The sequence below is a fragment of the Mustelus asterias genome, chromosome 1, assembly GCF_964213995.1.
Source record: "Mustelus asterias chromosome 1, sMusAst1.hap1.1, whole genome shotgun sequence".
NCBI classification, from domain to species: Eukaryota; Metazoa; Chordata; class Chondrichthyes; order Carcharhiniformes; family Triakidae; genus Mustelus; species Mustelus asterias.
The window spans coordinates 190493578-190507462 of NC_135801.1; the positions used below are offsets into that span (position 1 = coordinate 190493578).

Consider the following 13885-nt stretch of genomic DNA (forward strand, 5'->3'; position numbering starts at 1 on the left):
AGTTGAAGTCACTGGTTATGGACCTATGGCATTCACCCTCAAACTGTATCTGGAATTCTATCATATTGTGGTCACTACTCCCAAGGGGATCCTTAACCACAAGATACCTCATTAATCCTTCTTCATTACACAAAACCAAATCTAAACTAGCCTGTTCCTGGGGTAGATTCTACAATTTACTGCTCTAAAAAGCAATCCCTGTTGCACTTCATGAATCAGATCAGCCATGGTCTTGTTGAATGTTGGAACAGTCTCGAGGGGCTGAATTGCCTGCTCCTGCTCCTATTTTGTATGTTCATCCTGACAACTACTCATAGAACCAATGGAAAAGTTACAGCATAGCAGTAGGCCATTCGGCCCATCTTGCCCAACCAGCCCTAGGACACCTAAGTACCATTTGCCAAGGCCATGTTTTTCATTCCTCAGGTGACACTCAAGATTTCTATTTCTCTCTGCCCTGATTCTGTACTTGTCTGTTTATTGAGATTTGTCCCTTTAACAAAAGAAAAAAGTTTTGTTGTCAAAATGTATTAGTTTGTAGAGCGCATGCGCACTGAGTGGATTTGGCGTGAGGAGTGAAGCAGGAGGCCAGTGGTCACTGCGCGTGCGCGGTGAAGCCCGCGGTGAAGCTTTGCATGCTGGGCTTTGTAGTTCCATCTAATTATCGTCACAGAGAAGGATATGGGAGATTGGACTACAACTCCCGGGAGACCCTGCGCGGGCGGCGCCTGCGCTTTGCCGACCCAATGCCCAGACGCCACGGTCAGTTTGCCAACATGGCGGCGGTGTGGTGAAGGGAAGCGAGAGAGAAGGGATGGTGACGGGGAGCGGGGATTGCGGCCTCTGAGAGAGAGACACACAGACAAAGAAATACAGGGAGATTGTTTCAACAGGAACAAGCGATACGAGAGAAGGAGAAGAGGCGGCGGGGCCGGGGCCTGAGCAATGGAGAGGCCCAGGGTGGAGCAGCTGCTGCAGTTCAGAAGGTAAAAGAGAAAGGAGATCACATTGACCCTTAGACTGCCCACACTGTCCCTCCGACTGGCCACGCCGTCCCTCCGACTGGCCACGCCGACCCTCCGACTGCCCGCGCCGACCCTCCGACTGCCCGCGCCGACCCTCCGACTGCCCGCGCCGACCCTCCGACTGCCCGCGCCGACCCTCCGACTGCCCGCGCCGACCCTCCGACTGCCCGCGCCGACCCTCCGACTGCCCGCGCCGACCCTCCGACTGCCCGCGCCGACCTTTAGACCATCCGCGCTGACCCTCAGGCAGCCCGCATGATAGAACATAGAACAGTACAGCACAGAACAGGCCCTTCGGCCCACGATGTTGTGCCGAGCTTTATCTGAAACCAAGATCAAGCTATCCCACTCCCTATCATCCTGGTGTGCTCCATGTGCCTATCCAATAACCGCTTAAATGTTCCTAAAGTGTCTGACTCCACTATCACTGCAGGCAGTCCATTCCACACCCCAACCACTCTCTGCGTAAAGAACCTACCTCTGATATCCTTCCTGTATCTCCCACCACGAATGATAGTGAATTCATTCCAATTCTTTGCTTCCTATCTGCTAACCAGCTTTCAACCATCTCAAGACAGCTCCCGCAATCCTATTCACTTTAACGTTACATGGTAATCCGCGATGTGAGGCCTTGTCAAAAGTCTTCTGAAAGCTCTACTGGTTACATTCCTGAAGAATTCCAGTAACTTTATCAAGCCTGATTTCCCTTTCATGAATCCATGCTGAGTTTGGAATACAGAGAGAGTAGGAAAGAGCTCAAATGGGGAGTGAGAAGGGCAAAAAGAGGTCACGAAATGTTCTTGGCAGACAGGATTAAGGAGAATCCTAAGGCATTTTATTCATATGTTAGGAACAAAAGAGTTGTCAGGGAAAAAGTCGGACCTCTCAGGGACAAAGGAGGGGAATTATGCTTAGAACCCAAGGGAATAGGGGAGATCCTAAATGAATACTTTGCATCGGTATTCACAAAGGAGAGGGACTTGTTGACTGGGAGTGTCTCGGAGGGAGGTGTTGACCCGTTAGAGAGAATCTCCATTACAAGGGAGGAAGTGTTAGGTTTTTTAGGTAACATTAAAACTGACAAATCCCCAGGGCCTGATGGCATCTATCCAAGACTGCTCAGGGAGACAAGAGATGTAATTGCTGGGCCTCTGACGGAAATCTTTGTCTCTTCATTGGACACAGGTGAGGCCCTGAGGATTGGAGGATAGCGAATGTGGTACCGTTATTTAAGAAGGGTAGCAGGGATAACCCGGGTAATTATAGGCCAGTGAGCTTGACGTCCGTGGTAGGGAAGTTGTTGGAGAGGATTCTTAGAGACAGGATGTATGTGCATTTAGAACGGAACAATCTCACTAGTGACAAACAGCATGGTTTTGTAAGAGGGAGGTCGTGCATTACAAATTTGGTGGAGTTTTTTGAGGAAGTGACAAAAACGGTTGACGAAGGAAGGGCCATGGATGTCGTCTATATGGATTTCAGTAATGCATTTGACAAAGTCCCTCATGGCAGGTTGGTTAAGAAGGTAAAGGCTCATGGGATACAAGCAGAGGTGGCCAGATGGGTAGAAAACTGGCTTGGCCGCAGGAGACAGAGGGTAGTGGTCGAAGGGTCTTTTTCCGGCTCGAGGTCTGTGACCAGTGGTGTTCTGTACTGGGACCTCTGCTATTTGTGATATATATAAATGATTTGGAATAGGTGTAACTGGTGTTATCAGCAAGTTTGCGGATGACACGAAGATGGCTAGACTTGCAGATAGCGATGAACATTGTCGGACAATACAGCAGGATATAGATAGGCAGGAAAATTGGGCGGAGAAATGGCAGATGGAATTTAATCCAGATAAATGCGAAGTGATGCATTTTAGAAGAACTAATGTAGGGGGGAGTTATACAATAAATGGCAGAGCCATCAAGAGTATAGAAACACAGGTGTGCAAGTCCACAAATCCTTGAAGGTGGCAGCACAGGTGGAGAAGAAGGCATATGGTATGCTTGCCTTTATAGGACGGGGTATAGAGTATAAAAGCTGGAGTCTGATGTTGCAGCTGTTTAGAACGCTGGTTAGGCCGCATTTGGAGTACTGTGTCCAGTTCTGGTCGCCGCACTACCAGAAGGACGTGGAACATTAGAGAGAGTGCAGAGAAGGTTTACCAGGATGTTGCCTGGTATGGAGGGCCTTAGCTATGAGGAGAGATTGGGTAAACTGGGCTTGTTCTCCCTGGAAAGACGGAGAATGAGTGGAGACCTAATAGAGGTGTACAAAATTATAAAGGGTATAGATAGGGTGAACAGTGGGAAGCTTTTTCCCAGGTCGGAGGTGACGATCACGAGGGGTTATGGGCTCAAGGTGAGAGGAGTGAGGTATAACTCAGATATCAGAGGGATGTTTTTTACACAGAGTGGTGGGGGCCTGGAATGCGCTGCCAAGAAGGGTGGTGGAGGCAGACACGCTGGCATCGTTTAAGACTTACCTGGATAGTCACATGAGCAGCCTGGGAATGAAGGGATACAAACGAATGGTCTCGTTGGACCAATGAGCAGCACAGGCTTGAAGGGTCGAAGGGCCTGTTTCCTGTGCTGTACTGTTCTTTGTTTGATTATACCACTGCCTTCCAAATGCTGTGCTATGAAATTCTTGAAAAAGACTCGGGCAACTTCCCTACTACTGTTAGGCTCACTTGTCTATAGTTTTGTTTTGTTTTCTTTATACCTTTTTTGAATAGCAGGCTTACATATTGCAGGAACCATTCTGGAGTCCAAAGAATTTAGGAAAATGACCACCAATGGATCTACTATTTCTAGGGTCACTTCCTTAAGGGCTCTCGGATGAAAATGATCAGACCCTGGAGATTTATCCGCTTTTAGTTCCATTAATTTCCCCAAAACCATTTCTCTACTAATACTGATTTCCTTCTGCTCCTCACTAAAACTTGTGTTTCTCAGATCTTCCGGTACATTATTCGTGTCTTCCTTTGTGAAGACAGAAGCAAAGTATGAATTTAGTTCCACAGCCATCTCCTTTGTTTCCAGTAATGAATGACCCATTTCTGACTATAAGGGGCCGACATTCGACTTTGTCAATCTTTTTCTCTTTGCATACCTATAGAAACTTTAGCAATAAGTTTTTATGTTCCCTGCTAGCTTACCATCATTCTCTATTTTCTTCTTAATCAATCTCTTGATCCGCCTTTGCTGAATTTTAAACTGTTCCCAATTCTCGGGTCTATTGCGTTTTCTTGCCAATTTGTATGTTTCTTTGAACCTGATACTATCTCTAATTTCTCTTGTAAGCCATGGTTTGACCACAGTTCCCTTTCCACTCTTGCGCCAAATAGGAATAAACACCTCTGTCCTCTGCATGTCCTCTGTCCTTCTTTTCAGTAATGTTTCCTAATCCATCATAGCCAACTCATGCCTCATACCATTATAGTTACCTTGATTGAGATTCAGAACCCTGATCTCAGAATTAACTACCTCACTATCCACCTTGACAAAGAATTCTATCATATTATGGTCACTCATCTCCAAGGTCTCTCACAACTAGATTGCCAACTAATCCTTTCTCATTGCACAACACTCAGTCCAAGATGGTCTGTTCCTTTCTTGGTTCCTCAATGTATTGATCTAGAAAACCATCCCGTATATGTCCAGAAATTCCTCCACTATTGTACTGTAACTAATTTTATTCACCCAATCTATTTGCAGATTACGGTCAGCCATAATCACAGATGTTTCTTTATCACATCTCTGATTTTCTGTCGAATGTTATTCCCAACATTACCACTACATTTTGGTGGTCTGCATACCACTCCCACAAATGTTTTTTGCCCCTTGGTCTTCCTTAACTCGGCCCATAGAGATTCAACATCACCTGTGCTAATATCTTCCCTCAATATTGTATTAAACTCCCAACATTGACCCTTAAACCGATCAAACAAACATTTCAAAGGCAAAAGCAAAATACTGCGGATGCTGGAATCTGAAACAAAGACAGAAAATGCTTGAAAATCTCAGCAAGTCTGGCAGCATCTGTGGCGAGAGCTCAGCTCTAACGAAGGATCATCCAGACTCGAAACACTGGCTCTATTCTCTCTCCACAGATGCTGTCAGACCTGCTGAGATTTTCCAGCATTTTCTGTTTCACTTCAAAGACTCACTGAAGCTCTCTGAAATGCGACAGCATTGACACTAATGACTGGGAATAGCTGGTTGCCAATTGTTCATTATGGTGACAATTTGTCTGTGGGATCCTCTGTATGGTTTGCTCCAGTTAAAAGGCTTCATTTTAAGATGGTTCTGCCTAATGTAACTAATTGTGCGATGCTTTAAAGTTGTCATTAGCTAATTTGGTCACATTTTAAAACTCAGCTTGGAATTCTGGGTTTAACTTCGAAATTGGTTACATTCTTTGAAAGGACAATGTAAGGTAAACAGGTTTTCTCATAAGGTAAACAGCAGTGTTTCATGGTCACAGATGCTAATTGTTTATGCAGCTAGAGATTACTTGTACCCAGCTCTTTAAAAACACAGATAACTGAAAAGCTATGTTGTTAATAACAGCTATGTATTGAGTCCAGTTGGTGTTCAGTTGCTGTTTTGAATGCTGTGCAAGCTGTTGCTTCTCTCTTCCTCTCTCTCTCTCTTATCAGTAAAATTAATCTCTTTCGCTTTCTGTAAAATGCTAATTATAAAGGACGCTTAATATAGAAGTTTCCACTTCGAACCAGTCGTGCTCAAGTTTATTCTGAGGTAGAAAATAGACCCTACGTTGTCCATCAAGATGCATCGTGATTTGTGTCTCTCCATCATAATGATGAGGCAGAGAGATGGCAGAGAAGTGAAGAAATGGAAGCAAATCCTGCACTTCAGATTCCACTACCTCATGGGATGCCGTGCCCCATGCGCATAAAGATTTGTGGGCCGAGAAAAGGCTTGTTCCGTCACATGAAGCCCCGTGTTAGACATGCACAACACTAAATGGACAATCTCCTTGAATTGAGGGACAGCTGACAATGGCAATGATTGAAGTTCTGGGGCTGCACTCACTAATTGGGCTTGACCGTTGATAAAATTGATAAGAAAAAAGCTGTATCGAGTTTGATTTTGTTACAGCTATAAGATAATTGGCAAAAGATGGAAATGAGAAGGAATTTTAATTTTCCAGAATGCCTTACCCTAAAATGGTGCAAACGGTTTTCGTAGTAACTTCCAAACGAGAATTCGATAAATACTTGAAAGGGCAAAAAATGTCAAGATCTCAGGGAAGGAGTGGGATTCGTGGACAGTTCATCCCAGTGCCCTGACAAAGTCCTCAAGCATTATCACAAAAACTGGTCATATAGCATTGTTGTTTGTGGGAGTTTGCTGTGTGCAAATTGGCTGGCATGTTTCCGCCGTTACAATAGTGACTACAGTTCAATAGTTATCCATTGTGAGTCTAAAGCATTTTGAGTTGTACTGTGGTCATAAAAGCTGCAATATTAATGTTATAAATGGGGCCAGTGGCATAGAGACACAAGTTCAGATTTCACCATGGGAGCTACAGGAATTTAAATTCAATGAATTAATAAATCTGGAATAAAATGCTAATCTCATTAATAATGATTATGAAACTACTGGATTGTCATTTTAAAAATGGGTCCTTCAGGGGAGGAAATCTGCAAAATTATGTGACGCCAGACACACAGCAATGTGATTGACTCTTAACTGCCCTCTGAAATAGCTTAACAAACCACTCAGTTGTAGGTGAGTCAGGACTGTCTGCAACAAGGTAATGGGGATGGCCTCGCAGTCCTATAATGGCTTTGTCTCCGTACGTCGATGGACCCATTATCAGTGCTGCAGAACTCACCGGTCTTGGACTGTTCTGGCACTTCCCCGATTTTCAAATGTTCAGCCTTGGTGCTTTTTATCATCTCTGAAAGTGGGATAACGTTGCCAGGATATCTCATCTGAATCTGCCAGAGAGAGTGCTGGCTGCTCTGTCAAGTCCATGACAGAGGCCAGAGCCTCCGGTGAACAGCCTGCAAAGAAAAAAACTAAAATCTGGAACAAAGCATTATAAAGATGCATCTAACTGCACCAATCAACAATTTTTGTCGCTACTTTCCAGAAGGGAAGTTTGAAGTTAACAACATATTTATTTGCCACTGCTTCTTTGTTGCAATGGAATACTCTCCACTTGAGTGCTCTGACTGCATTCAAGAAGGTCAATGCCGTTCGGGACAAAGCAGCAGGCTTGATTGGCACCCCATCCATCACCTTACACAGACACATGGTGACGGCAGTGTACCACCCATAATGTGCAATGCAGCGACTCACCAAGGCTTCTTTAATATCTCCTCCAAGCCCTGCAATCCTTAGAAGAACGAGGGCAATATGTGTATGGAAATATCATCAACTTCAAGTTCTCCTCCAAGTCGAACATCATTCTGATAACCTCCTGGGTCAAAATCCTAGAACTTTCTAACAGCACCGTAGGCGGGAATCTTTCTTTTTATCAGCAAAATCTATGAAGCCTGATTTAACTCAATCAAAGATGTGCTGGTTAGATTGCACGTTTTCCCCGTGTCTGCGTCGGTTTCCTCCCACAATCCGAAAGACGTGCTGGTTAGGTGCATTGGCCATGCTAAATTCCCCCTCAGTGTACCTGAACAGGTGCCGGAGTGTGGCGACTGGGGGATTTTCACAGTAACTTCATTGCAGTGTTGATGTAAGCCTACTTGTGACTAATAAATAAATTTTTACTTTGGCCATGCTAAATTGCCCCTTACTATCCCAAGATGTGTAGGGTAGGTGGATTAGCCATGGGAAATGTAAGGGATTGCGGGGGTAGGGTGGGGGAACAGGGCCTGGGTAAAATAGTCAGAGAGTCAGTGCAGACTTGATGAACTGAATGGCCTCTTATGCACTGTTGGGATTCTACGATTCTCTGATTGCCTAGCTGACATTTGAATAGACCAATCACAAAAGTTGTAAGTGTCATTAAACCCAGGCTAAGCTCCCAACACCTTTGGTTTCCTGTGCTTTGACAGCTGTCAACTTGTGAACATTCTGGGGGTTAGTGCCTGGCCAAATGCTGGCCTTGGTGCCAAATTATTCTGTGTCTCACTTTATCTGCCTTGAGATGTGTTTTATCCCCCTGCTCCCACACAGCCGGCTGTGAGCTTTCATGCTATGCAGGATTTCTGCAGAAGTGTTTTGACCTTACCTACTGACTTCCCTTTACACTTTCTGGGTCATAAAAACATTTAGTCAGTGGAGGCCTAAATCACAATTTTCCCATCTTGTCAACTATCCTTGCCCAGAATATAATCATGATGTGGAGATGCCGGCGTTGGACTGGGGTAAACACAGTCAGAAGTTTAACAACACCAGGTTAAAGTCCAACAGGTTTATTTGGTAGCAAAAGCCACAAGCTTTCGGAACCTTAAGCTCCTTCTTCAGGTGAGTGGGAATTCTGTTCACAAACAGGGCTTATAAAGACACAAACTCAATTTACAGAATAATGGTTGGAATGCGAATACTTACAGCTAATCAAGTCTTTAAGGTATAAACAATGTGAGTGGAGAGAGCATTAAGACAGGTTAAAGAGATGTGTATTGTCTCCAGACAGGACAGCCAGTGAGACTCTGCAAGTCCAGGCAAGCTGTGGGGATTACAGATAGTGTGACATGAACCCAATATCCCGGTTGAGGCCGTCCTCATGTGTGCCGAACTTGGCTATCAGTTTCTGCTCAGCGACTCTGCGCCGTCATGTGTCGTGAAGGCCGCTTTGGAGAACGCTTACCCGAAGATCAGAGGCCAAATGCCCGTGACCGCTGAAGTGCTCCCCAACAGGAAGAGAACAGTCTTTCCTGGTGATTGTCGAGCGGTGTTCATTCATCCGTTGTCGCAGCGTCTGCATGGTTTCCCCAATGTACCATGCCTCGGGACATCCTTTCCTGCAGCGTATCAGGTCGACAACGTTGGCCGAGTTGCAAGAATATGTACCGTGTACCTGGTGGATGGTATTCTCACGTGAGGTGATGGCATCTGTGTCGATGATCCGGCACGTCTTGCAGAGGTTGCTGTGGCAGGGTTGTGTGGTGTCGTGGTCACTGTTCTCCTGAAGGCTGAGTAGTTTGCTGCGGACAATGGTCTGTTTGACACGACGGCGCAGAGTCGCTGCGCAGAAACTGATAGCCAAGTTCCGCGCACTTGAGGACGGCCTCAACCGGGATATTGGGTTCATGTCACACTATCTGTAATCCCCACAGCTTGCCTCGACTTGCAGAGTCTCATTGGCTGTCCTGTCTGGAGACAATACACATCTCTTTAACCTGTCTTAATGCTCTCTCCACTCACATTGTTTATACCTTAAAGACTTGATTAGCTGTAAGTATTCGCATTCCAACCATTATTCTGTAAATTGAGTTTGTGTCTTTATATGCCCTGTTTGTGAACAGAACTCCCACTCACCTGAAGAAGGAGCTTAAGGCTCCGAAAGCTTGTGGCTTTTGCTACCAAATAAACCTGTTGGACTTTAACCTGGTATTGTTAAACTTCTTACAGAATATAATCAACAGGAATGAAAAGAGGAGAAATGGAACAGACTTGAAACTAAAAGCACAGCTAGTCACAGCATTTTAGTAATTGACACCAAAATCCGAAATAAGGATTTCCCAGGATTCAGAACTAGGTACTGGAGACGGAGCTTCTCCAAGTGTCTCCAAGCGGCACGGTAGCGCAGTGGTTAGCACTGCTGCTTCACAGCTCCAGGGTCCCGGGTTCGATTCCCGGCTCGGGTCACTGTCTGTGTGGAGTTTGCACGTTCCCCTCGTGTCTGCGTGGGTTTCCTCCGGGTGCTCCGGTTTCCTCCCACAGTCCAAAGATGTGTGGGTTAGGTTGATTGCCCCTTAGAATCCTAAAATGCGTAGGTTAGAGGGATTAGCGGGTAAATATGTGCGGGTAGGGCCTGGGTGGGATTGCGGTCGGTGCAGACTCGATGGGCCGAATGGCCTCCTTCTGCACTGTAGGGTTTCTATGATTTCTAACTTCTAACGCCAATTTAACCATAACTCCCCTACCTACCACATGCTTTTTTAATATTAAAAACACAAAATGCTGGAAAAACTCAGGTCTGGCAGCATCTGTGGCAAGAGAATCTCAGTTAATGTTTGGAGTCCGTGTGACTCTTCGTCAGAATGAATGGGCTGAAGATTTTTTTCTCTCCATAGATGCTGCCAGACCTGCTATGTTTTTCCAGCATTTTCTGTTTTTACTTCAGATTTCCAGCATCCGCAGCATTTTGCTTTTTTACCCATTCTTGTATTTAGTTTTTGCAGAAAGCTCTTAACCATCTTTTATTTCCTCTCGATTCGCAGGTTACCTACGGATGGTTTTATCCTGGCCCTGCTCGTGCTCTACACTCCCTTTGGCATCTGTTTAATGCTTCTCAGGATATTTATTGGGCTTCATGTGTTTTTGGTCAGTAGTGCTCTCCCAGATGGTCTTTTGCGAAGGTATGAGTCTTTTTCTCTCTCCTCAATTAAAGTTTAAATAAGAATAAACTAGGGTCCACAATTGTGTTTTTTACTTTACCTGTTTTTTACTGGTGGCTGCTGAATGATGATTCTAACATTGGGCAGGGTAATAAAGGAGAAAAAGGAAAGTGGCCTGAACGAAAAGGCAGAAGTGGTTGACGATCGACAAAAGTTGAGAGCTGGCATAGAATGTACAGTGCAGAAACAGCTTATTGGTCCAAGCCACCCTGCTTTATATAATCCTATTGGTGTAACCTTCTCTTCCTTTCTCCAAAACGTACTTCTCTGGCTTCCCCTTAAATGTATCTGAGTTTCGGATCTGTACAGAAGAGAGGTTACAGTTCTGCTTCAGATACCTTACCTGCTGCCTTGCATGTTGCATACAACGTGTGACTCATTTGAATCTGACCTGTGCCAAGGTGTAAAAAGGCAGCTTTCTGGACTTTAATAGCATGAGAGGTGATGTCTTTGATTTGATTTGATTTATTATTGTCACATGTATTAACATACAGTGAAAAGTATTGTTTCTTGCGCGCTATACAGACAAAACATACTGTTCATAGAGAAGGAAAGGAGAGAGTGCAGAATGTAGTGTTACAGTCATAGCTAGAGTGTAGAGGAAGATCAACTTAATGCAAGGTAAGTTCATTCAAAAGTCTGACGGCAGCAGGGAAGAAGCTGTTCTTGAGTCGGTTGGTACATGACCTCAGACTGTTGTATCTTTTCCCCGAAGGAAGAAGATGAAAGAGAGAATGTCCGGGGCGCGTGGGGTTCTTAATTATGCTGCTGCTTTGCCGAGGCAGCAGGAAGTGTAGACAGAGTCAATGGATGGGAGGCTGGTTTGCGTGATGGATTCATGACCTTTTGTAGTTCCTTGCAGTCTTGTGCAGAGCAGGAGCCATACCAAGCTGTGATACAACCAGAAAGAATGCTTTCTATGGTGCACCTGTAAAAGTTGGTGAGAGTCATAGCTGACATGCCAAATCTCTTTAGTCTTTTGAGAAAGTAGAGGCGTTGATGGGCTTTCTTAACTATAGTGTTGGCATGGGGGACCAGGACAGGTTGTTGGTGATCTGGACACCTAAAAATCTGAAGCTCTCAACCCTTTGTACTTCGTCCCCATTGATGTAGACAGGGGCATGTTCTCCTTTACGCTTCCTGAAGTCGATGACAATCTCCTTTGTTTTGTTGACATTGAGGGAGAGATTATTGTTGATGTACCAGTTGACCAGATTCTCTATCTCATTCCTGTACTCTGTCTCGTCATTGTCTGAGATCCGACCCACTACAGTGGTGTTGTCAGCAAACTTGAAAATTGAATTGGAGGGAGATTTGGCCACACAGTCATAGATGTATAAGGAGTATAGTAGGAGGCTGAGAACACTGCCTTGTGGGGCATCGGTGTTGAGGATGATCGTGGAAGAGGTGTTGTTGCCTATCCTTACTGATTGTGGTCTATGAGTTAGGAAGTTCAGGATCCGGTCGCTGAGGGAGGTGCGGAGGCCCAGGCCATGGAGTTTGGAGATGAATTTCGGGGGTATAATAGTGTTGAAGGCTGAGCTGTAGTCAATAAATAGGAGTCTGACATAGGTGTCTTTTTTATCTAGGTGTCCCAGGGTTGAGTGCAGGGCCAGGGAAATGGCGTCTGCTGTGGACGTGTTGCGGCGGTCGGCAAACTAGTCAAACTGTGGACACTCTGTGGTTGAGTACATTCAAGACTGAAGTGGTGCACTTTTGAGCATGAAGGAAATCTAGGGGATTGGGATAGGGTGTGAATCTGGAGCTGATGAAGGAATTTAGCCATGAATGATGGAGCAAGCTCGATGGCCATATGCCCATGCTATCAGCTGAACACCGCCATCGAGACCTCAGTGGAGGAAGAAAGCACCTCACCACCACCTCGAGCGTCACTTTGGATAGGCATTTGTGGATCGAGAATGAAGAGCCACTGCATTAGCAGAATGTCTGCTTTGTGCTAACAGAATCCAGTAGACTCTGACTTGTGATATACTGTGTCTTTAAGAATTGTATGGTATGTTTAAAATTCAGCTGTTTTGCTGAATGATGGTTTGACTAGGAAAACCTTTAAATTAGTAGCTGGGGTAAACTAAATAAGTACTCGTTTTAGACATGGGGTGTTTGTTTAAGCAGAGCTAATGCATTTTTGTTTGTTTGGGTTCCCTCTGGGGTTTCAGAGTAGAGTTTTGATTAGGTTGATTGACAGGGACAGAGTCATGTGCTTATTGAGAGAAGTTAAGCTTGCAGGAAAAAAAGAGTTTCAGTTTTGATACAAACAGTTGCTGCCTGGGCTGCCAGAAGAAAGCAATGTCTCTTTGTCTCTTTCTCTCTCCAGAGGTGTTCCAAAAGCTCTAGGACTGTTAACCTAAGACAAGCAAGTATGCATGTGTTTTGCTAACTAATTTTAAAGAGAGGTTTAAGTCTATACAGGAAATTTTGCTGGATTGAGTCTCATAGCGATAGGTTAAGAATTATATGCCGTCAGGTTTAAGTATTGTTCAATTGTTAACAGTTAAGCAAATTTGTTTGTTATAATTAAATTGTGATGTTAAATAAAGTTTGTTTTGATAAAAACTTCCTAGTTTGTCAGTAGAATCAGGCCTGGAGTGAAACATCTTATCCTCACACAAATGTCAAGACAGAGAATTGTTGGGATCTAGTCTGGCTTTATAAAATACCTTGGGGGTTTTTAATCTGGTACCTTCACACCACAGTGTGTTGTAAATGGTGTAAGCTCAAAGCATTGTAAACTATGTCTTTGAGGGTTCAGACACCGCTTTGCAATCCTATGTTTAATTGTGCTTGTAGCCATCTTTCTGATGGTTCCGTCCCCTCAGGTGGTTGTAAAGGAGCCCATGGCACTATTTGAAGAAGTCCTGAGAGCGTCCTCCCCGGTGTCCTGACTGATGTTCTCTCTATGCAGTGCAGCAACTCGGAAGTTCCCTCGAGGGCCAAGCGCAAGGCTTTAAGTTACCGCAAGTGTGGCGTTGCGCAAAAAGTCAAAATGCTGGCCCTCGAAAGGATACGTTGCACACAACAAAAATAATTAGAGGAGATTTTGATCTTAATGGTGAAAGCAGATTAGTGCAGTCGCTATTACATTTCAACTTTGCCGCTATTCTACACTGTTGAGTTTCTACAATTCATTTTCAAATTAAGTCTCTGCCGCAGTCAGTGTATAGTTTGTTTTCAGTTCACAAAGAGGATGGAAATCCAGTGTGTGAAATTAGAAAAGGGGAGAACGTTCAAATAATGCAAAATGTTTTTGTTTTAATATACCTACCTCTCGTCATTACTTGCAGTGTAGTACTGAGAC

General features: G+C 44.6%; 1 protein-coding gene across 2 annotated transcripts in view; it reads left to right on the forward strand.

Moving 5' to 3' along the window:
• Positions 1–737: 737 nt before the first annotated feature.
• aup1 (AUP1 lipid droplet regulating VLDL assembly factor) overlaps positions 738–13885 on the forward strand; it is a 43391-nt gene continuing 30243 nt past the window's right edge. For both annotated transcript variants that reach the window (XM_078224384.1, XM_078224395.1), the window contains exons 1-2: positions 738–986; positions 10393–10530. In XM_078224384.1, coding sequence (XP_078080510.1) covers positions 946–986; positions 10393–10530 — 179 coding nt within the window. In that variant the 5' untranslated portion in view covers positions 738–945. The remainder of the gene's footprint in view (positions 987–10392; positions 10531–13885) is intronic.